We start from the raw sequence: 23,355 nt of genomic DNA on the forward strand, positions 1-23,355 counted from the left end.
ATATTTTATTCATATTTTTATTAGTTTTAATTTATTTTTCTCAGACTACAGTTTTTGGGCTTTTTACTTCATCAAGTATTTACTTTTACTTTATTTAGGTGCCGCCAGGGTTAGCTGATTAACACAAAAAGGCCTTTTTTTTCTTGTATGCTATTTGTTACATCATTAATCTGGAAAGCAAAGGGAAAACATTTAATCTTAATAAAGTAGAAAATGCAGCAAGAACAAAAATCATACATAACTTAGCATCAGACTTATTTAAATTAGTTTGGGTAATTAAAGGGAATAGATTTGTTTTCATTGTTCATTTACTAACATCCTAACCTTGCCTTCTGTTAGAAACAAGGGGCTCCATTACTAATTACACTTTAATTTCATTAGCGTCTTGCCTTTACTGAATTGTGACTTTGCTGTTAACTGTTAATCCCCGAGTGTTTCCTCACCCTCACCCGGCTGCCCACTCTTCCAGCTCACTGTGTTGCTGCACTTCCACCTATCAGGCTGCAGGTAGTAAACAGGCAGAATGCAATGAATGGAAAAGGTGTATTGTTGGAGGAACAACCGGCACCAAACAATGGCAAGAACGCCTCTCACCAATAGCCGGAGCTGCACGGGCGCTGACATCATATCACTCCCACATCTCCCACATCTCCCACATCTCCCACATCTTGATTTCCACCCCACCCGCTCCTTTCCAGCGAGTCGGTCCGTGTCCCTGTGTTATTTAAAGCCAGAGATCCTCTCTCTAGCCGAAGCCACTGTGTTGCATCTGTCTGCCTCGCTGCTTGTGTGTCTCGGTGTGTGTGTATGAGAGTGCGCTAAAAAACCCAGGCAGCCAGTGGGAGAGCTAGAGAGTCGGGAGTGAGACACGGGGAAAAGGCAAAAAAGCATCAGAGAAGGGAGAAGGAACGGGAGTGTGAGACAGCTATGAAATTCGTCCAAGCTATTTGCTTACTGCTTCTCTGTCCAGCTTTGAGCCTCAACACCAGGTAAGAGATAAATAACAGCAGATGGTTGTCTTTATTTTTCTCAGTTTCACCCGGTTAGAGACTCAGGAACAAAAGAGGGGGTAAAGCTTCAAACCGTGCTATGAGAAATCTTTAGATTACTAATCTAAAGATCATTCCTGCCAAATGCTGAATGCCTTAATCCGTCCGGGCAGAGGCTCTCTGTGTGCTGAGCATGTCATAGACTGAAAGACTTGAAAGGAGGAAGGAAGAGCTTTTCTGTTCAACTACGCTATTATCTCTGTCAGTTTCTGGGCAGGCTGAAAGACACTTGTCCTTTTGTGGTGGTAATTCGCTGAATGCAGTGCGTCCTGAATAGTGGCGACATTGCTTTTCGGGACTTTTGGTGTGTCTGGGAAAGAGCAAGTTGGAGTCAGGGAAACTGAGGGAAAGGACAAAGCTACTTGTGTTGCAGTGTCTTAAAAAATAGGAGGTCTATGTGTCTTTCTATGTGTGTGATGTAATACTTTGGAAGAAGCCGAGGGAAGAGTGATGGGTAAAGAAGAAGGAATAAGAGGGAATTGTGTGTGTGTGTGTTGATTAATTCAAATATTGATAAAATCATCCTTCTTCTCTGCCACTGCCTTACACCACTACCTTAATGAGTGCCGGTAGAGCAAATGCAAGGCTCTGACTATACCATGGAGACATCATACGCAGGAACGCATGCATAATACAATTTGCCTTTTTTCCATCTACTCCTCATTGCCCAAAGATATTTTGATAATGTGGTTATCTTTTTCTGAGTAAAGGAGTTGAATGTTGAGGAATGCGTGCACATGGAGGATGATGGTCTCTGTTGTTAATGTTAGATAGAATACAAATAAATTGCTACGTTCTTCATTGTGTGTTGCCAGACACCAGCATGGCTACTATGCAAGTTATTTTCTTTGCCTCACGAGTTACAGAAGATTGACATTTGTCAAGGTTATTGCCTACATCTTATCTATAAGTCAGACGCAGTTTAATATACCGATGATGTATGAATCATACAAGTAGGGGTTGTATTGATGTATTAACCTCTTGCATTAATCAGTCAGCAAATGAAGCACCAATACACCCTTTAACCCACCTACAATGTTAATGTACATGAGGCAAATACATAAATAAGCTTCAGGCAAATGCTTTGGAAACATTCTATCGGTTTTATCACCATTTTAAGTTTTTTTAAGCTATGAAAATGTGTTTTAAAACAGCATTTAAAGGTTTTTTAAAATAGTGTTTACCATCATCAGCCTTTGAGATGATCTTTTGGGCTCTAATTGGAGAGGGAGAAATGTTGCTTTTAATTTGGCAGGTCAGCACAGATTGTGTGCTACCTCTTCAGGGCGAATGTCATGAAAGGTAATTACCAGAACATGCATATTCAATCAGTGTTTTTATTAATTTGTTTTGAGACTCTACCCCTAAGGCTGGTTTTTGTCAAAGGCAGAAGGTTTTTCAAAGAATAGAGTGATTTCAAATGGAAAATAACTTTCTGATTTGCCTACAGAAAGCACAAGCTACCATGATTTAACATGCTTAATGAGGAAGAAAACAATTACAACAATTTAGTGACATTTTAACGATTGAATGGGCTCTGATTACAAGTTATTTAAACAATAAATGTTAAGCAGTTATTTTTTAGATCGCTTCATTTGTTGATTGAAGTTTAAAGTAATTATTGAGGCTTTAGTTTTTCTTTTTCAAAACAACACTAAACTGAGAGGTTCTTAACACCTTCTACTAGCTTCTTTTTTTGGAACTTGCTTTTTCTGAGTTGACATGATGTGATCTAAGTAAATCAATCATCAATCAATGTTTATTTATATAGCCCAATATCACAAATGTTACATTTGTCTCAGTGGACTTCACAGTTTGTACAGAATATCAGTATGACAATACGACACCCTCTGACTTTAGACCCTCACATCGTACAAGGAAAAACTTCCGGAGAAAACCCACAGTTTAAAGGGAAAAATGGGAGAAACCTCAGGGAGAGCAACAGAGGAGGGATCCCTCTCCCAGGACGGACAGACGTGCAATAGATGCCGTGTGTAAAGGAAACACTGTCACTGTTTTAGTCAATGACCTTTGACACTCATACTGGTGTATTTCTTTTATTTTAAAGGGGCCCTATAATGCTTATTTTCAGGTTCATATTAGTATTTTGTGTCTCTACTCTGACATGTCTCCATGCTTTAAGGTTCAACAAGGTCTTTATTTTTCTCATACTGCCTGTGCTGCAGCATCTCTTTTCACCCTCTGTCTGAAACCAGAGCCCAGTCTGCTCTGATTGGTTAGCTGGATGACTCTGTTGTGATTGATCAACTGCTTGGAGATGTCCCTTCCCTTAGCCTATCACATACAATGTTGTGAGCGCTAGCCAATATAAGCTTGATTGTTACAAAGTGATGTCACAATGTTATGGAAGTATACAAGGGAGTCCAATCGGGGCATATAGGCAAGGTAGAGTGTGGGAGAGAAACTCCTTCTGAAGGGAACTTTGGATTGTATCCTTTGCAGACCATGCACAAAAAACAATATAACACACTACAGGAAAAGGCCCCTTTTGTTAGTAGGCTTTGAGTTTGTGAAAAGGCTATACTCTATGCTGAACATGTTTCTTTACATGTCATTGAACAATCCTTAATAAAGCAGCATCCATTAGGACAGCTTAATGTATTCTCCTGTTTCTAAAGATTTGTCATCACCATCCATGAATGGATTCGATGAAAGGTCACTTCTGAACAGGAGAGTAGTTGATCCATGCCACCTCTCTGCTTCATCATGTTCCAAGGCTCCTGCTGCGGTTGACATGTACTTCCTCCCCTTTCAGATATACAGGATCAGCAATGTTTATAATAGCTGGCAGTAATTAGCTAGTGCATTTTGCTGCTACTGTATGTTGTCTTTTGATGTAGTGCCGTCCTAGAGTAGTTCTGCTGAGGCAATACCAGTTGGCAGTGATGCATTTGAATACAACTCTGGAAATTGGTTTTATTATTGCTGACATGGGGTGATTTTATTAAAAGGAGCACAGAAGTGTCGACTTTAGGTCTTGTTTTCTGATGTACCTTATTACAAACTCAAAATATTCAGCTTTCTCTTTTTCTTTTGATCAAAACCACAAGCAGGCCAGGGGACGCTGCCTTTGATCAACACACAACCTTTTTGTTACTTTGGTTGATTAGTTCCTCAAGCTCCTGTCATATTTTTGTTTCTATTCTGGAGGTCAAAATCCCACATAAGGCTTATCATTTGTGACATCCTCATTTTTTCTTGTAATAGTGAAACATGGAGGAGACCGATGCAAGGTGTTTCAGCAGCAGGAAAATGAATTGTGACTGGAGCTGTCCAGTGTACGCATTGCTCTGCCTCCCTTTGCTTGATTCCCGATCATCACATCAGTGGTGCGTGAGAGAATCCATTTCTTATGTTATCTGAAACCTCCTTTCTGTGACCTGATAAAGTCGCCTTGAGGAGCGAGAATTAATGAAATAGGAACCATTTCAATTTGTATGCATGATAGCAGCATTTTAAGCCTTTGCTCTACGCTTAATTCTTAAAGATATTATGCATGCCTAAACAAAGATGTGCATTGTTAAAAGAAAAAACATTGTACATTTATTCACAATTACAAACATTTTAGAATATACATTTTGTACTACTATGTTTTTGAAAATCCTGTGCTCATATGAGAGCTTGATTAAGGTGGACTTGATTGTAATGAATCGAGTGGATTACTGGGTCACATAATGGGGGTGCAAGGCTATGTGTCATTGCAGAAATCAATTGGCACTCAGCCAGAAAGCAAGACTGCATTGATACTAGTCCCATGAGATATGACTGTCCACCTCTGGGTCAGGGCCGGGAGACTACTACAGTAAGGCTGCTCTTTTGCATTTGGCTTGTTTTCTCTTCCCTATCCAGATCAAAAACCTCCACCTTTTTACACTTTCAAATATTCCCTTTCAGAGTATTCCTTGAAATATATTTGACACATTTTCTTGACACTACCTTTGATGTCTCTTATCTCAGTAGACTCTTCTTGGAAACTGTGGTATCTGGTGGGATATCCACAACATCAAATATTTATGAGTATTTTGGATGGCAATTAAACGGACTACAGAGAGCCTTGGATTATACACAGAGCGTAGATACACAGCCATATTGCTTTATATCTTAACATCTGCCTGTGGATTATGAGCATATTGTCAATTAAATCGAGAATCTCTCTTAAATAGTACATAAGGTCAGACATGAAAAGGAAGGTGGTTTATGAGATGTCTGCTTTTTTATTTACCTTATGCATTTTCCTTGTATGATAACCAAGTGTATTATCAGTATGTTGTGTATATCCAGTTATGACACTTTTGGCAATCAAACCAAACAATATGTCATCATTTACATTAAAATGATTGCCATGATGCAGAAACAGCTCGGTATTTTATATTTTCTTGTCAAAGAAACCGTTTTCAAGTATATAATGTCTATGCAACTGATTGCATAGCTGAAAGGTGCCTAGCTTCCTATTATTCATCACAACAGCAGAAGCCTCCATTGTCTCAATCCGTCACGTTTGCCGAGTTGAAAACATTCCACAGATCATAATTTACATCCAATCAATGCTTTCTAAGAAAGGACAATGAATAAATACCATCAAGATGTACGGCAGAGGAGATCAACTCCACATGATGTCTCATTGAATGAATGCTCGCAGGCTGAATTTTGCTTTGCTTTGCACTTTATTGTGTCGAGATGAAACAAATCTAGTTCGTCAACAAATATTTTCTCGCACATAGAGAACCTGAGGATTGACTATAGGTCAGGTTTGAAGCAGCCGTAAAATTAGACCCAGCTATTGACCAGGGGGAGATGGTGATGTCAATCTTTGCACTGATAGACTGGAAATGGTTAGCAGGGATAATGACTTAGCGGAAATAATCCGCCTCTTCTCCCTGGGCGTTCTTTAGAGACTGGGTGATAAAAAAGCAACTATAGGAAACAAATGAGGCTCACCTAAGTAAGTATCGTGTGCGGAGCTTACCAATATTTTCTTTCTTTAAGTGGGGTTGGCTTGGTTTCCATTTGCAGCGATTGTCATTGACTGAGAGCTCCATCATTACCTAAATTAACTGGTGCTTTATTTATACCAAAAGACGAGAAGTCTGGCATGTTGGAAATGACACCCTTGGGTAAACATTCATGCATTTTGCAGCGCAGCAATTTGGAGTGGCCTAAGTGTCTTAAGTGGACTCTTACAAGAGTGCCGTTTACGTCATTTTAATGCAAAGGCAGCCACATACTTAGTGTGTAGTGGAGATTTCTGGGAAACATTTATGTTGTGTGCCAGTTACATCGGTTTTTCATGCCATGAAATGACATCCACACTATAGCAGAGACATTATATTAAATAGGACTTTCAGGGGAAGGCGGTATCCTCAAGATGAGAGGAAATTATATTTGTGCAGATGTCCCCAGCACAAATTAAACCGTGAATGATGATTGAAATTCAAAGTACATGTCGTGATGTTCACACCATAGCAACCACATTGGCCACATGACAGTAATGAAGTGGGCTACAATATACACAACCTTGGGTGGCTCCTACAAATGAGAAAGTAATTAAAAGGACCTCGTTCAGTGCGTTTTATATTCAAGGCCACAGGCCACAGTTCAAGTACTCTGCTTTTGCTCTTAGAAGACGTTTGAAATGACAGCAGTGTTTACTCTTCAAATATGGAAAGTGTGTGTCATAGATTACTTTATCGCGTTTCCTGGAACACAGTGTTTTATTGTGAAAGGAGCATCATCCTCTAATGTGGTTTTCGAGACACTGAATATGTGCTTTGTGTAAAAACAAAGAGATTTGGTTTGACTATAACTGAATGAGTAATCACAAATTAACAGACATTGGCACACTGGCAGTGTCTTGTTTTGCAAAAAAAAATTATCTTTATGGTCAAAGTGTATAAAGAGTTTAGAAGTCAGTATAATTGCTTGACTTCTGCAGTTAAACCTTTCTGACCTGCCATTAACCTATACTTGAAAGAGTAAGACAAAATCATCATTCTTCTCTTTAGCGAAACGTGCCTTCTCGTTATCACAGCCAGAGAACCAATCACATCGCTGCATGTCACACTGACAGATGACTGCACTTGAGATGACCTGAAGGTTTATAGTGATCTAAACCTGCGTGGCAATAGCAACAAGATAATATAAATACTAATTGTTTCCTCACTGAGTGTTTACAGTTGAATGGCAGGGCATGATGTTCTGCTCTATACTGGATTACTGATTTAATTAAATGTAATCAGATGAATTAAATACAAACTATAATGCTTTCATTGGTTACAAATATGACAAGTAATGAAGCTAACGCAAAGACAACATGACAAAGTCCTGTTTTAATGGTCCTGCTGCTTTTATGACCTTTTAGGTACTTAACATTAATGGACATACATCCTGTTTCCTGTATTAAGTCCAATTAACTAAAAATGATTACATACTAATCCTGCACTAAATGCTACCTTTGTAAAGGTTTCACCGTTCACTTTAGACAGATGTTGATTTAACTTTATTCAAATGATGGAAGCTGTAGTTGTAATTGTAGTATACTGAGTAGTGTTTATAGCAGTTAGTCGATAGTTAGTGATATAAATGGGGCTGAACAATATATCAGAAATACATCTCAGTATAATTCAACCCTATACTTTATCTGTATAGTAGCTGCAATAATCACCATGAAATGTAATCATCACCTCTCTGAAACAGTTTCAACAGAACAATGGAAATGAAAGCCTTCATAAAGGGAGGATTTACTGCAAACTATTGCAGTTTTAGTTTGGTGTACCTAATGCACTAGGGATTTCTCCAAACATCATTTTAAAGATGCACAGTGATGAAAAGTAATAATGATGATCTACAGTATCTAAAGAAATCTTCCTCACCTAAGCTTTTTGAAGGCACAACCACACAGACATTCTTAAAGTTCACTGCTAACAACATTTGCAGGCTAGATAGCTAATCAGGGTTATATGCTGGTGGGGTGTTCAGACATCAGCACCACTAACACACTATCATGTCATGTAGGTAGGGCACACCCCACGTTTGTTTATTTGTCACTGGTTCCCTACAATGTAACTCTGACACTCTGGCACCCTCCATCTGCTGTCAATTAAACACAGACAATTCATTATTTTAAAAACGCATTACATTTTACTTTATGCAACAAGTTGAAATTTAAGAGTAAAAATACATACGTTTGAATGGATAAGTGAGCAGTGAAATAAGCTGACACCGACATACAATGGGGCAAAAAAGTATTTAGTCAGCCACCAATTGTGCAAGTTCTCCCACTTAAAAAGATGAGAGAGGCCTGTAATTTTCATCCTAGGTACACTTCAACTATGAGAGACAGAATGGGGGGAAATAATCCAGGAAATCACATTGTAGGATTTTTAATGAATTAATTGGTAAATTCCTCGGTAAAATAAGCATTTGGTCACCTACAAACAAACAAGATTTCTGGCTCTCACAGACTTGTAACTTCTTCTTTAAGAGCCTCCTCTGTCCTCCACTCGTTAACTGTATTAATGGCACCTGTTTGAACTCGTTATCAGTATAAAAGACACCTGTCCACAACCTCAAACAGTCACACTCCAAACTCCACTATGGCCAAGACCAAAGAGCTGTCAAAGGACACCAGAAACAAAATTGTAGACCTGCACCAGGCTGGGAAGACTGAATCTGCAATAGGTAAGCAGCTTGGTGTGAAGAAATCAACTGTGGGAGCAATTATTAGAAAATGGAAGACATACAAGACCACTGATAATCTCCCTCGATCTGGGGCTCCACGCAAGATCTCACCCCGTGGGGTCAAAATGATCACAAGAACGGTGAGCAAAAATCCCAGAACCACACGGGGGGACCTAGTCAATGACCTGCAGAGAGCTGGGACCAAAGTAACAAAGGCTACCATCAGTAACACACTACGCCGCCAGGGACTCAAATCCTGCAGTGCCAGACGTGTCCCCCTGCTTAAGCCAGTACATGTCCAGGCCCGTCTGAAGTTTGCTAGAGAGCATTTAGATGATCCAGAAGAGGATTGGGAGAATGTCAAATGGTCAGATGAAACCAAAATAGAACTTTTTGGTAAAAACTCAACTAGATGTGTTTGGAGGACAAAGAATGCTGAGTTGCATCCAAAGAACACCATACCTACTGTGAAACATGGGGGTGGAAACATCATGCTTTGGGGCTGTTTTTCTGCAAAGGGACCAGGACGACTGATCCGTGTAAAGGAAAGAATGAATGGGGCCATGTATCGTGAGATTTTGAGTGACAACCTCCTTCCATCAGCAAGGGCATTGAAGATGAAACGTGGCTGGGTCTTTCAGCATGACAATGATCCCAAACACACCGCCCGGGCAACGAAGGAGTGGCTTCGTAAGAAGCATTTCAAGGTCATGGAGTGGCCTAGCCAGTCTCCAGATCTCAACCCCATAGAAAATCTTTGGAGGGAGTTGAAAGTCCGTGTTGCCCAGCGACAGCCCCAAAACATCACTGCTCTAGAGGAGATCTGCATGGAGGAATGGGCCAAAATACCAGCAACAGTGTGTGAAAACCTTGTGAAGACTTACAGAAAACGTTCGACCTCTGTCATTGCCAACAAAGGGTATATAACAAAGTATTGAGATGAACTTTTGTTATTGACCAAATACTTATTTTCCACCATCATTTGCAAATAAATTCTTTAAAAATGTGATTTTCTGGATTTTTTTTTTCTCATTTTGTCTCTCATGGTTGAGGTATACCTAGGATGAAAATTACAGGCCTCTCTCATCTTTTTAAGTGGGACAACTTGCACAATTGGTGGCTGACTAAATACTTGTTTGCCCCACTGTATTTTTACCTTTTTTTTTTTTATAAATATGTTTTTTGTGGAAGTTTTAGCAAGCAGTTCCTAATTTAAACATCCAATAGACATAAAGCAACATTAACATGTATTTTTTCCAACTGACAAATGATTACTCTACTCCTAGTTCTTTTTTTCTGGTTATGTGAGAACATTGATGATTTTCTTTTTCTGCAAATGAGCTGCATGCGGAGTTTACTCACTGCAAAAGCAAAACAAAGAGCATAAAGATGATAAAACCTTATATAGAGAGCTTCAAAGCTGGGTGATAATTCTCTGTGACCTTACAAGTAGAAGCGACACATTTCACATTACACAAAGACACTTGATACATTATAAAGAATAATGTTTGAATTGCCAAATGCGTTTCAGTATCCCAACAGACTTTTCTACTTCCTGTTACTGCTCAGTGCTTGTTTTCTACTCATCTGTTGCTGAGTTCATTTGCACCTCACATCTATATAGCTGTTGATTTAAAGAAGCTTCTAGTTGAATTCAAATCTGTATTGCTGTATCAACCAGCACTTTATTTCCCTGATTGGCTGTATAGTATATATATTAGCGTTGGTTTGTCACTGTTGTAATTGGCAGGCCCCTAATTGCTCCGTCCCTGTAAACATGATGCCTGTCTTCTTCTCTCAGTGATGAGTCATTGGCGGAAGGCTTGGCTTTTTGTTTTACTGTGAAGAGCAAGATGTATGATCATAATACACAGAAGCTGAGCCTCATCCCTCCTCAACGTGGCACTACATATAAAGTGCCTGCTTTTGTTGTTTCCGAGCCGCTATTCCATTTGAAGCTAAAGGAGAGTGCATCAGTTATTTGCTCATGCATAGACTGATATCTGGGGCCTTTCATATTTTCTTTAATGTAGATGTCAGTCACGGCATTTTGATTTAAGTTGAAGTGAATTTATCTACCATGTTTTATATCATTTAATTCAGTTTAAATGTGACATCTGTGTTAGGACAGTTGAATTTAAAGCCGCAGTGTGGAATTTGTGTCTCTCCCCTCCAGCATTGAGAACAATTAAACAGACACTGCACGCATGCTTGTGACGTATGCACATGCATGTTTAAGTTCCACCCCCAAAGAGCACACCCTACAAATGTTCCTATCATCTTTTCTTTGGTAACTGAAATCCTTTCTCTGATTATTTTTATATTTTCTATCAGGCGCAATCAGAAACTTTTCTTACAGGCTTCTCTGGTTTTCACCACACTTACAGCTCTGCTGCTTTGCACTGCTTATCTCTCTGACCTCTTTTTTTGACCCCCTCTCGCTGTTGCTGGTTGACATAAAAAATAACATCCCTTATGGCGCAGTAAAGTCACTCAAAAATACTGTCAAATGCAGAAAGTTTCAGTACATTAAATTCATATCAAACATCTGCCAATAACAGAAGCATTTTTCCAGCTAATTCATTCCATATACTTCAACATATCTATGTGAAATGTACAGATTCAACATTGCAAACAAACTCTCTTGAAGTACATCTGAATCGTCCTCATGATAGATACTCATTCAGTGAAGTCGTTTTTTCCATAGTCCATAACATAATAGACCACCTCTGCTTATACTGTTTAAATGTCAGTTGTATGTCTTTCAGGCATAGGGATATAAATATGTTACCTGCTTTTGAATGATTGTCTTCCTTCTGTGCCACCTGGCTGCCATTGTTACTAATCAGATACTGCCTCTATCTGCATCGCCATGTTCCACTATTCATAAAGTTACACTCACTGCTGCCCTTCATAGATCACATGGTCATCTATTAAACAGCTCCACTGAAGCAGATACTTTAGGGCTGACCTAAGACTTCCTCTACAGTACTTTTTTGAGGGAAGAATGGATAAGGGGGGGTAACATGTTCCCCTTCCCCACCTCTTTATTTTCTCCTCCCTTCTTGGGATTCAGCTCTCAGTCATATCCTATTTCTCTAATCATTAAGCTGCTGCCAGCAATCTATCCATCGCCAGGTTTCATTATTTTCTGCAATTTAATTGGCTCACTATGGAATGAACCAAAGTGCTCAGAGGCATTAAACACAGGATATGAGGGATCAGAGAATGTAGAGCTATTGGTTTTGGATTGAACAGCATCATAAATAATACAGTCAGGTTTACACACAAGGCTTACATCTAGTGAAAAATCACACAGAGAAGCAGTGGTTGGTCCTTTTTCATCAATATATTTACAGTGTTTGTCTGTGCTCTAGTTCTTTTTTGCCGCCTATGAGACTGCTCTGTTTTGTAAAAGCTGCCATTAGTAGCATTTTAAGAGACATGGCAAACATTTGAAAGGTTTCTTTTATTCATTCATTTGAAAACGTCCTTCACCATTATTTTGGTAAACGCCCAATCAATACACGAGCCATCCAGTTTTATGAAGTTAAGGGTAAGGTCGATTGCTGGGATCTGGATAGCAAATTATAGCCTATTGATGATTCAAGTGTAATTCAAGCAAAAATACCTGTTTGCTAACAACAAAAGGTGCTTAGAGTGAGAGTTAAAACCCAGTGAATGATTATAATGTACAATGGGATACACAAACTCAATTATAAGTGGTCAGTGGCCTAAACAAAGGGAGATGTGACGTAACATCTATTTCGGCTAAAGTGCTGGGCATAATACCAGGCACCTGTGCAAAAACATGCAGTCCAGTCAAACAGCTGCGCCATTAATTCAGGGTTGCAGTCTTCAATGCATTTTATTTTATTTCCCACACTGTGCCCTACAGTAGGTATGCTTTCATAAAAGTGTTTTGGTTTATTATGAACCACACACAGCTAAAGTGCTGAAGGGTAAAACAATGTACCTGTCTCTGTATATTCAGTCTTTATCCAAATTGGCAGGTTTTTATTCTCAAAACATGTTTATGTCTTTAACTTCAGGTCAAGGCTACAGGCACCCCAGGATCATGTATTTTTTACAATAATACAAAACAGCATTAGAAACACCTCAATTTTTTTACCAAATACAACAATAAATCACATCCAATACATATTACATTATTATTGTCAGAATATGCTGTTTTTCCGCTTCTCAGAAATGGTAATTTACCCTTTTTTTCATTAGACTGAAAATCTTTGGCTTTTGCATTGACAAAACAGGATATTTATCGACTGCACCTTGCACTCTGAGAAACTGGGATTGATATTTCTTTAAAATGTTCATACATTGTATTGACTAAACAGTAGAAAAAAAGGATTGACAGCAGAGTTAACACTTTTAGAACAGTATAAATATAAACTCAACATGTTGACCCTCACGACGACGGATGGATGTATTGTTATTGCTGTCATAATAGATCTGACTATAACTGTGTGTTGAATCACTTGATTTGATGCCAGGCATATTCTAGCTACTTCAGGGCATTGATTAAAAAGCTCTTTTCAGAAATAACCAGCACATTTAGAGGAATAGATATTGTACCTTGGTAGAAACAGTACGGCAGAGTTTTAGACAGTTTTTTGTTCAATCCTCAACATTTTGACATCGCCCCACAGAGCCACCTGTGTGAAGGCACGTGAACAATCGGCAGAACCTCCTGCATACAGCTGTTCTATGAACACAGCACAATATTGAGGGGCGGGGATTCACTTTTTTACAGCCTCCCCTTCCCCCTGTAATAATTATTACAGAGCAAGCTCTCTCAGGCGAGCCGTGCTGTATCGGATTAATCTCTTCTCGCTTTGCTTTCTGAACTGTTAAGGTCCATTTCAAACTCTTTTGCGACACTTGTCCCTTATGGGTTATTGCAGTTGAGGCCGAAGCAAATCTGAAATGAATTTGGTGCAGTACAGCACACTAAGTGTAAGCCTTCGTGTAGGTGCCGTGTCGTTGAGTAATTGAGGTCTGATCAGTGTTGAGAGCGCCAGTTGGATGAGTGTCTGAGCTGCCAGAATTGACTCAACTGCTGTCAGTGGTCTTGAGCATAATTCAACAAAACATATTTGATGTGAGTTGCTCACTTGATTACGAAGCTCTTTTCCGCTAATACACAAACCTGCTACAGTTGCTACAAAGACACTCATTCTTAACAGCATGGGTATAAAACAAAAAAACATGTCCGACAGAGATTTACTGTCAATATTCAAAGCCACATGCAACAAACGTACGTTCAAGAGTTGAAATTGTTTCCTTAAGATATCACAGAGCTCTGCCAGACTGGAGCGGTGTTTTTTCATTTCCTGTCTTTTATTAACCCCTCCGTATTTTCTGTCGCTGCTGAGTATACTGTACATCACAGCCAAGCTCCAATGTACCATTTTTTTCAAAGAGAAAAAAAAACACAATCTCCTTTTTTAGTGAAGGCTACATAAATCTGAGTCCTTTATCAGCCGCCAGCACACCTCCTCGAAGACGCCCGGGCGGATTCTGTTATTTTTATCTAATCATTTCCTGAGCATATTCTGGTGTCAGGATCCATCCTGGCTGACAAGTGCTGGTTCCATGCGAGTCCCCTATCGCCCTGTTTTCCCAGTGTTTTGCCATGACACCTTACTGATAAGTGTGTTACTCAGGCTGTTTGTCGGAGGGCGAAGGATTTCAGCAGTGACACACAGCATTTAGCGCAGAGAAGCCATTCCGCGGTGCCCATGGTTGCAGTTTATCTCATAAATGTTTTTGTTTTGTATTTTGATCGAGGATTTTATGCCTGCAGACCTCAGCATTTAATGGCACTTTTGAGACTCCAGCTCATTCACTGCAGAAGAAAAATGGTGTCTTGAGGAAATGTGAAGAGTCAGAGATGTCATTAATCCACAGGCATCAGTCAAAGGAGCCACAGTTTGCATGAATTTGTGGCCACTATAAAACTAATGCCGGTTATAAATGACAGCTAGATCATCCCATTTTTTTAAACCTTTTTTTTTTGTTCATTGATGGCATTCAATTAGCAATGTGCCATTTTAATCTCTTTGCAATTCTCCAAAGAGATTAAAACAAGGCTTTAATTGTGAGCAGAAAAACATCCCATGGCACAGTGTCATAATTCTTGACCCTGCAACATTGTTCTCCGGATGAAGCTTCTAGACAAAAGGGGTATTGTCACATGCCGATCAATTTTTAGTGTCTGGTCCACTATTTGGCAACAAATGGAAACCCACTCATGCAGTGTCTCTCTGGCTGATTGCATCTTTCTGATCAATCTGTGTCTGTGCCAGATTCTTCTTTTGCCCAAGACAACTGCGCACTACAAGAGAGTAAAGAGGAAGCCAAGGTTGAAGAAATATGGCCTTTCTTTCTTTTGCGTGTGTATGTATGGGCACTGAACCTCCCCACTGGCACAGATGGGCCAGCGAGAGGGTGTTATGTTGCTGAAGTCCACCACTCCCATTTGCCTGTCTGTCAGATGTCTTGCTTGGCTGAGCCCCACACAGTGATGGTGTTGACAAAATGACAGGAGGGGGGGCACACTCCAGTGAATGTCAATTCTGCAGCAAAGCACCGTTTCCCCATGAGCGCCGACACACCAAAAAAAGTTAACGGGAAGAGAGCTGTGCTTTCTAAAAGGCATGACCCTTCATTTGAATATTTACATAAAACACACAGGGTCACTTGCATGTAGAACATCATCACAGTCCCTGCTCTTATACAAGCAAACTGTGCACACACCAGGGACGGACTGGCCATTGGGAATACCGGGAGTTTCCCCGGTGGGCCGGTGCTGTGTGTGGGCCGGAGGGCCAAAAAAAAAAAAAAAAGTTTTTTTTTTTTGCCTAAATCCTACCGGCCCACATTTGTAAGTGTTCCGGCCCAGCCCAGCCCAGTGGGGTGTGGCCAGGGTTGGGTTGTAACGGAATACATGTAACGGTGTTACGTAATCAGAATACAAAAATCAAGTAACTGTATTCAGCTCGTGTTACATTTGATAAACGAGTAATCTGATTACAGTTACTTTCGTAAACCTGAAGTGAATACATTTTGGATTACTTATTGGAATTATTGGTGGAAAGATTTCCTCACAACATTTAATATTCATTACTAAAGGTACAGCCGAATCATCACAGCGCACAACAACTTTTACCGCCGCAGATGGACCAAAAAAGGGAGCGTTTGAAAAAAAGGGGCGGGTCCGCTCAGTGAAACAATAACAACGAAACATGGAGGAACAAAAGTCTGCGTTTAAGTCGTGTGTGTGTAGAGGTGTGTGTGGTTAAAACACATCAGCCTGCGGTCGCTCTTTAGCCTTTCTAATGATTCTGAAGGTAAACACAGTGAAGGCGGTGCGTGAAAGGCACTGCACGCTCCTCTTCTCAGAGGCTGAGTTAACCCTCCAGCTGCCTCCTGGTGCTGCAGAGATTTCATGAAGTGAAGGAGGTGTTCCTTCTATAAAACAGCTGCGGGCAGCAGATACTGTGAGAGTCACAGACATGAATACATAGATCAAGGCAGACTGGTGCACACACTCTCCTGTTTTGCCAATCCGGTGCTTAAACAAATATAGCTCTACACCCCTGGCCGAAATTTCCTTAAAATGAAGTCCGAGTTCGACATTTTAATTCATGTCCTGCTAACACTGTCAGGACATAAGGCGACACGCCCTTTCTAAGCCATATCCTCATATCCCAAGCTGCATCCTCAAAAAGTGTATTATGTTGTTACAACAGGGTTCAGGGGGAGTGGCTGTACGGCTGTACCCGTAGGATAGAAAAGGGGGAAGTGACGTCTGACTCAGAGGTCACGTGGCTGTGGAGAAGAACGTGTTGCCCACATTCTGTTACTTAGTTTAGGCTAGTTAGCTAGCAGGTTTTTTGTTTTGGGTGCGGTCACTTTTGCCTCCACTTGCTGTTCAAATACATGTTGAAAGAAAAAGTTAATCTGTTAACAGTTCTGTTTTATATGGGTGAAGAAGAAGAAGAAGAAGAATTGGGAGGGATGAAACCCTCTTTAATGGTCACACATGCAGAGCACACAGCGAAATGTGTTCTCTGCTTTTAACCCATCCTAGTACCAGGAGTCTAGTACTAGGAGCAGTGGGCAGCTATTGTACAGCGCCCAGGGAGCAATGGGAGTGAGGGGGGAAGGGGGATGTCTGGTGCCTTGCTCAAGGGCACCACGGTAGAAGTCCACACTCCAAATAGGTCTGGTCGGGGACTTGAACCGGCGACCCTACGGCTCACAGTCCAAGCCCCTACTGACTGTCATAGATTTAGTCCCTAATTTTGCTCTCAAAATGGACCAGATTGATGCATTTAACTTCAACATTTTAAAAAAAAATCTTCCCGGGGGAGCTTGCCCCCGGACCCCCCTAGAGGAGGTGCGGTCCACCATCTGCCCACACCCCCTGTTAAATTGTCTCACCCACATTGAGGATGCTTCCTACGCCCATGTTTTATTCCATGTGTCAAGTCAGGCAAATTGGGTCCAAATGATCTGTTAACATTAAAATCACTAAATATATGCCGTAACTATTTTGCTCTAGGCAACTCAAGGGCTCAGATAATGTGATTACTATATGAATAATTGTCCAAAATAACATTAAATGCATAGGGTTTTTTGTTAAATTACATACTTTCGTCGCCGGCCGGCCGATACATGCCGCGCATTAAGTGGGCCTGTCTGTCAATTAATCCCCGGGCCACTTTTTCCCCCCAGTCCGCCCCTGGCACACACTGTGGGTAAAGTTACATCCCAGCAACTGCAATTAGCTGTCAGGTAGAAAAATATACTACCTGACAAGGTGTTGATGGTTTGTGTCTAAGCGCAGATTCAGTGTCGTTGGAGGCGCAGATCATGTGTTCTCTGAGTTTCTCCTTGCCCTGCTTACTGTCCTGATTTGACTGGTGGGATTAGAGTTGCATTCTAATGTGTCTCTAATCTCATAATCTGTTTTGTAGGGGTCCCAGTTACACTAGAGCCCTTTTAATCAACTAGTTCAAGGGACTGTGGAGGTTATCTGGGACATTTACTCCATATTTAAAACTATAAGACTGACATCAGAATTCACAATTTGTCACTGAAATAAGCATCTGGAGGTGTTTTGACAAAACACAACTCATATCCTTAAATTAATTACCAAACAACCTGCATGGTATGTTTAGCAAATTAGCATTTGACGACAGGTGTTTGGATTAAAACTGATTTAATGAGCTTTATGAAAGTCCCTGGAGGATGAATTTTGGGATTATCTAGTTTCCAGGATACTTTTAGAGATAAGCGAATGGAAAGTGTCTGCTGTGAATCCATTAAAATGTTCATGGGACTTTATCTACACACCGAAAACACTGAAACAACATCAGAACACATATTTTACTCGTGTGTAAATTATACCTTTATTTTAGCATGTAAACCTCACAGTATGCGAGTATGAAATTCCTTGTGATGTGTCTCTGTAATATGACTGTCATTACGCCGTTTCTTATCTTGATGACATGCTTAATTAGAAATGCATGCACAAGGTTGTTAACAAGGCAACGATCTCCAAGGTTACCTAGATGTGTGATTGTTGATTGAAGCTGATTCTGATGGCAGTGACACTATTCCTATTCTGTCCTCTAAGAATAAATACAATGTATGCATGTACTGTATGGCTGTTTTCCCCAAACACAAATATTTTATTTTTCTAAAAATACCTCCTATTCTATTTGCCATATTGTTATTGGTGAAAAAAACAGACTTGCTCACACATCTGTTAAGCATGGAGGGAAAACAAAGCTTCAGGGTTTACCTCCAGGCATTCCATTTAATGTAAAAACTTCTCTAGTCCACACCTCAGTAATACTTATTTATATACAGAAATGAAAACGCTACATTCATTTGAACAAACAATATACTCCTCTGAGATCAGTCTCTTCTTCTAACAAAGCTGTATTGCCATATTCCTGCGCCCTATAGTCATACCTTATTTAGTTTAAATACAGCAGGATATTAGATGCACCATGTGTAACCACCATCACTCAATTAAAACACAATAATTAACACTTAAATATCCACATCTACAATTAACTTTTAAAATCTTCAACATAATTTGCATTTATTTTATGTTCAAGGTTATTGTTAATATCATATTTCAAGAAAGGATTGTCTAGATAACCAACACCTTTAAGCAAACTTGTATTCCTTCATTCTATGTTACTTAGGTCATTGACACAGTACGAGATGAAAATATTTAGTTTCTCTCCTGCAGAGAGCTGAACCTTCGGGAGACAAACAATGTAAGTCCATAAAGTGAGCAGAATGATTCTCAGTATGTTCAGGAAGCTCAGTATGTCTTTCACATAGAGAGCCAAATCACAAAGTCACATGTTTTAGAATATAATAAAGCAAAGTTGGTACGAATCTGCATTACAAAGCACATCGTGTCTGCCCACCTGCAGGCATTATGAATAATTTGTCCTGTTGCTAGAAGTGGTGTAATGTCTTCGTCCTGGCGAGCACATTATGTATGCTTGTTGTATGAATAAACAAAAGGGGTGCAGATGTCTTGTTTAGCAAGCAACTCCGTAATTATTATTATTAATAATAGCAGTAATACCTAGATTATTCAGCTAGAGCTCCAACCATTAGTCAATGTGGTGAATGCCACAGTGTTGTTAATCAGGAACATGTTGTCCCTCAATTAATTTGTCGAGTTATTTGACAAGAAAAAATAGCAGGTTCCATCTACTCAAATATTACATTACGTGTCACTTGTTAGAAGCTTTTATCCAATGCGACTTACATACTCAATACTGTGGGCAATCCCCACAGGAGCAATTTGGGGTGAAGTGTCTCAGGGACACAACGACTTGCTGACTGCAGTGGGGTTTGAACTTCCCATCTCCTGATTCGAAGTTTAGCGCACTACCCACTTATCCACAGCCTCCCCCCAAAATATGAATATGTTCTGGTTGTATGAAAGTAAATTCAATTTAGTTTTTTAAGATGCACATTTGACATTTTGATTAACATTTTAAGGACTCAAGGAATTTATCAATTCAATGTTTTGTTGTTGGTAGGATTTAAAACTCATTATACTGAAACACACACTCCACATGGCAGTGTGAGAGAACGTCGAACAATGGGGAGGATGGGCAGGAAACATGGCAGGTTTAAAAAGACATGAACAATGGTCACCTGTGGGAGCCAGAAATGTTCCCTTCTGGACACGACCTTGTCAATCTTCTCCTTATCAGCCTCAATCCAGACAAAGGGTCTGCAGTGTCACCTGCCGGCGGTATTGACTGCAACCCAGTAGGGCCAACTCTCCGTGTGCCTGTCTCTCCTTGAGTTAGAAAAGATTCTTCAATTGTGAGTCCTTCAAATCCCCCTTTGAATCCAATGTAGTGCAAAGATAGAAGCATAGGTGCCAATAGAATAAAAAACAGTCCATTGGCACCTATACACTTTCCCTCTTAGTATTAAGCAGAGTCTCTGTAGCATATTGGGGCGAACCATATCTCTGACTGCTCATCCCTTGAGAGTCTCAAAGCTTGTATAATATGTTATACAACTTACATTAATCCAATACCTCCCAACCTGAGTTGACAACAGGTTCCTAAGAATATGGTGCTTGGCTGCATAGTGAGCAGAATCCAATTACTGCAATGGATAGGACAAATAATAACATATTTCTTCCAGGCTAACTGGATTAACAGTGATCTTGTACACTTGGGAATTTGAGCTGCTTTTCCATATAAACACCTCTTTTGTATACAAAGCTTTTAAGCAAGTTCATTTCACTTCTGCTGCTTTGTGTTCATAGATTGGAGCAACGATATTAAATGCATGTGGGGCAAACAAGGAGGGGGGAAAGGCAGGGATTTTAAAACAGTCTGTTTTCTGTGCCTACTGCTGCACCTCACAGTATCAGTATGATTTAATGCCAAGAACATGCACGTCAGGTCAGCTAAGGGAATGCTAAGCCTAGGAGGATGCAATCAGAAGTTTGTGAACTTCACGTCACAAAAAATGCAGATGAAAGGAAAAGGTAGGACACAGTGAATCAGCAAGCAAGTCTAAACATTGAGTTTCACTGTGCACAGTAGGGATGTGCATCTCCATCACTGAGATGCAATGCGCATCTCGATACGTTGCCAACGATACGATACATTAACGATACATTTGAAACAATAGGCGATGCGATACGATACGATTCACCCCTGTTGCGATACAGTTCGATACGATTTGATTCAACACTATGCAATTCGGGGCGATACGATGCGATTCAACACGATGCTAAATAATGATACTTCAATTTGGTACGACAGAGGATTTTTGTTTTATTCCTTATATGCAGCAAATCATAAATTAACAAAAAAGTGCTTTACATATTTGGTTCTCTCTAGGCAAGGCAAGGCAAGTTTATTTATATAGCACCTTTCAACACAAGGCAATTCAAAGTGCTTTTTTCTCTACTAGTAGCCTACTGCGCATCCCATCATGCTGTTTCTTTTTTACCATTTGTACCTTAAAAACCTCTCCAGAGTAAAGTACAATTGTATAACACCTCACAGTTAAACAATTTAAGGATGCATTGCCCATGATTAACAATGTGTAAATAAGAACTACCATAGAGCAATGCCCATACAGCTGCCAGCCTGATGTGCTTAACACTCATTCATAGGCTAACTCACCAGTGAGCAGAAAGCAGTGGTTTCTATATGAACAATAAAGAATACAAATAACCTTTCACAAACAGGTATTTCATAACTGCTTACAGTAAGGAAGACATTTACATTATTATTGGCCGTCACAGGCTGCTGTAAACTAAACACCACTCTCTCTGACAGAACACCTCACTGAGTGATTTAACTCGTATGTCTAACTTTCAGGTTTTACTTTTCAGCCGCAGACCCCATGTCCCCTCTTTATGTGCGTCGCTAAGTTCCTCGTACTACTAGTGTACTTTAAAGCGGCACGACATCGTTTACAATTTGCGAGCAATTTTTCAAGTTGTCCGTCTTTCTTGAAAAATCCGAAGTGTTGCCAAACGTTTGATTTGTAGGTATTTTTCGGTGCGCTGTGTTTCTCTTTCTCCTCGACTTCCATGTGTGTTGATAACTGAGACTCTCGGCCCATACTTGCCAACCCTCCCGATTTTCGCGGGAGACTCCCGATTTCATTGCCCTCTCCCGGTTTCCTCCCGGGGTCATATTTCTCCCGCATTTCTCCCGATTTCTGACAAAATCAGATTTACTCAGGACTGTTTCCACTCGGACTTTAATACAGCTACACCATAGTTTGGTTTCCATGGTAGCAGCGCGCGCAACTCAAAGTCTGAGAGGGTGAGGAAGATTGTCACAGAAAACTGAACAAGAATCGACAACACGACCCTCTGCTCACTCCTTTCCTGCAAAAATACAGGTCCAGCCCCCACATTTGCTCCAGGATGGTGCTACAGGCAGTGCACTTACTACTACAATAAGCATGTTAATGTTAATCTAATAGGCCTACAGCTCCGGCGATGATCCACCCCCCCCCCCCCCCCCCCCCCCCCCCCCCCCGCGGTGGTTTTGAAATGCTCCCGATTTCTGAGGTCTCAAGGTTGGCAAGTATGTGATCGTCTCTGCTGAGTGCTGACAGGATGAGAGGATAGATGCAAAGACGCTACAATCGATGCATCGCGAGTTCAACCCAAACTGTAGCCGATGTGTACTCTTTCAACCGGTGCACTCGCATCTTGAACGTTTATGCCGGTGCACCGATGTGAATCAGTGAATCTTAACATCCCTAGTGCACAGGACTCTGGTCTACTTAGGATGAGTGATATATTTTCCTCGTCTTTAATGTTCCCTTGCTATGGGATTGTTTACACAAAACTCCAAGTTTAGAGAGAACCCTTAAGATTTTAAGGGCCAATAACAACATGAAGTTGAGGCAAAATATTGTAGGGGCTCATTCGTTCAGTCACATAAGCAAATGGGTCATAGTTAGGGTTGGATATCGGGATTAATACCTCTTAAAATATTGGTATTGACGGACATAATCCAGTACCAAGTATTGCAACAAACCCAGTCAATCCCTACCTGCATTCAATTCTGTTTGTACTGATTCTTGACTCCTTGTACGGTTTTGTTCGCAGCCAATCACCGTAAGAGTTCTTCGATTTAATGAAACGTGTTATTTGCTCACTTACCTTCACTTTAAGGATATTTGTACTGATATGGTCATTTTTTTACAATGCCCAACCCTGTCTTGCTTGAGATGCTGGGATCTCTTGGTGAAGGAAATCAAGAATAGGAAGAGGGCCAAGTATGACAACGTGAGATATAGGACGTAGGGTCATTGCAGAAATGTTCTTTATCAAAGTCCTCCGTCTCCGAGAAAGGACAGTAACTATGAAAACAAACGCAATCAGGACTGTCACACATATTATGTGTTAAGAAGGAGCTTGCTTTCAACTGACATTTAAAACTGTGACAATTCCTCCAGTGGTAATAAACACTGTATCACTTCGAAGAGGGCAGACATAGTTCAGGAAGATTTTATTTTTAAGACTTTTGACAAGCTGGATTCTGAAGTA

The 23,355-nt window shown here is 40.3% G+C and overlaps 1 protein-coding gene across 1 annotated transcript in view; it reads left to right on the forward strand.

The window, feature by feature from the left end:
- The first annotated feature begins 665 nt into the window (after positions 1 to 665).
- Positions 666 to 23,355, forward strand: part of luzp2 (leucine zipper protein 2) — a 192,341-nt gene continuing 169,651 nt past the window's right edge. Inside the window, exon 1 of the mRNA XM_034221347.1 lies at positions 666 to 989. Within this exon, the coding sequence (XP_034077238.1) occupies positions 928 to 989 (62 nt within the window). The 5' untranslated portion in view covers positions 666 to 927. The remainder of the gene's footprint in view (positions 990 to 23,355) is intronic.

Source organism: Gymnodraco acuticeps, unplaced genomic scaffold (assembly GCF_902827175.1).
Source record: "Gymnodraco acuticeps unplaced genomic scaffold, fGymAcu1.1, whole genome shotgun sequence".
Lineage (NCBI taxonomy): Eukaryota > Metazoa > Chordata > Actinopteri > Perciformes > Bathydraconidae > Gymnodraco > Gymnodraco acuticeps.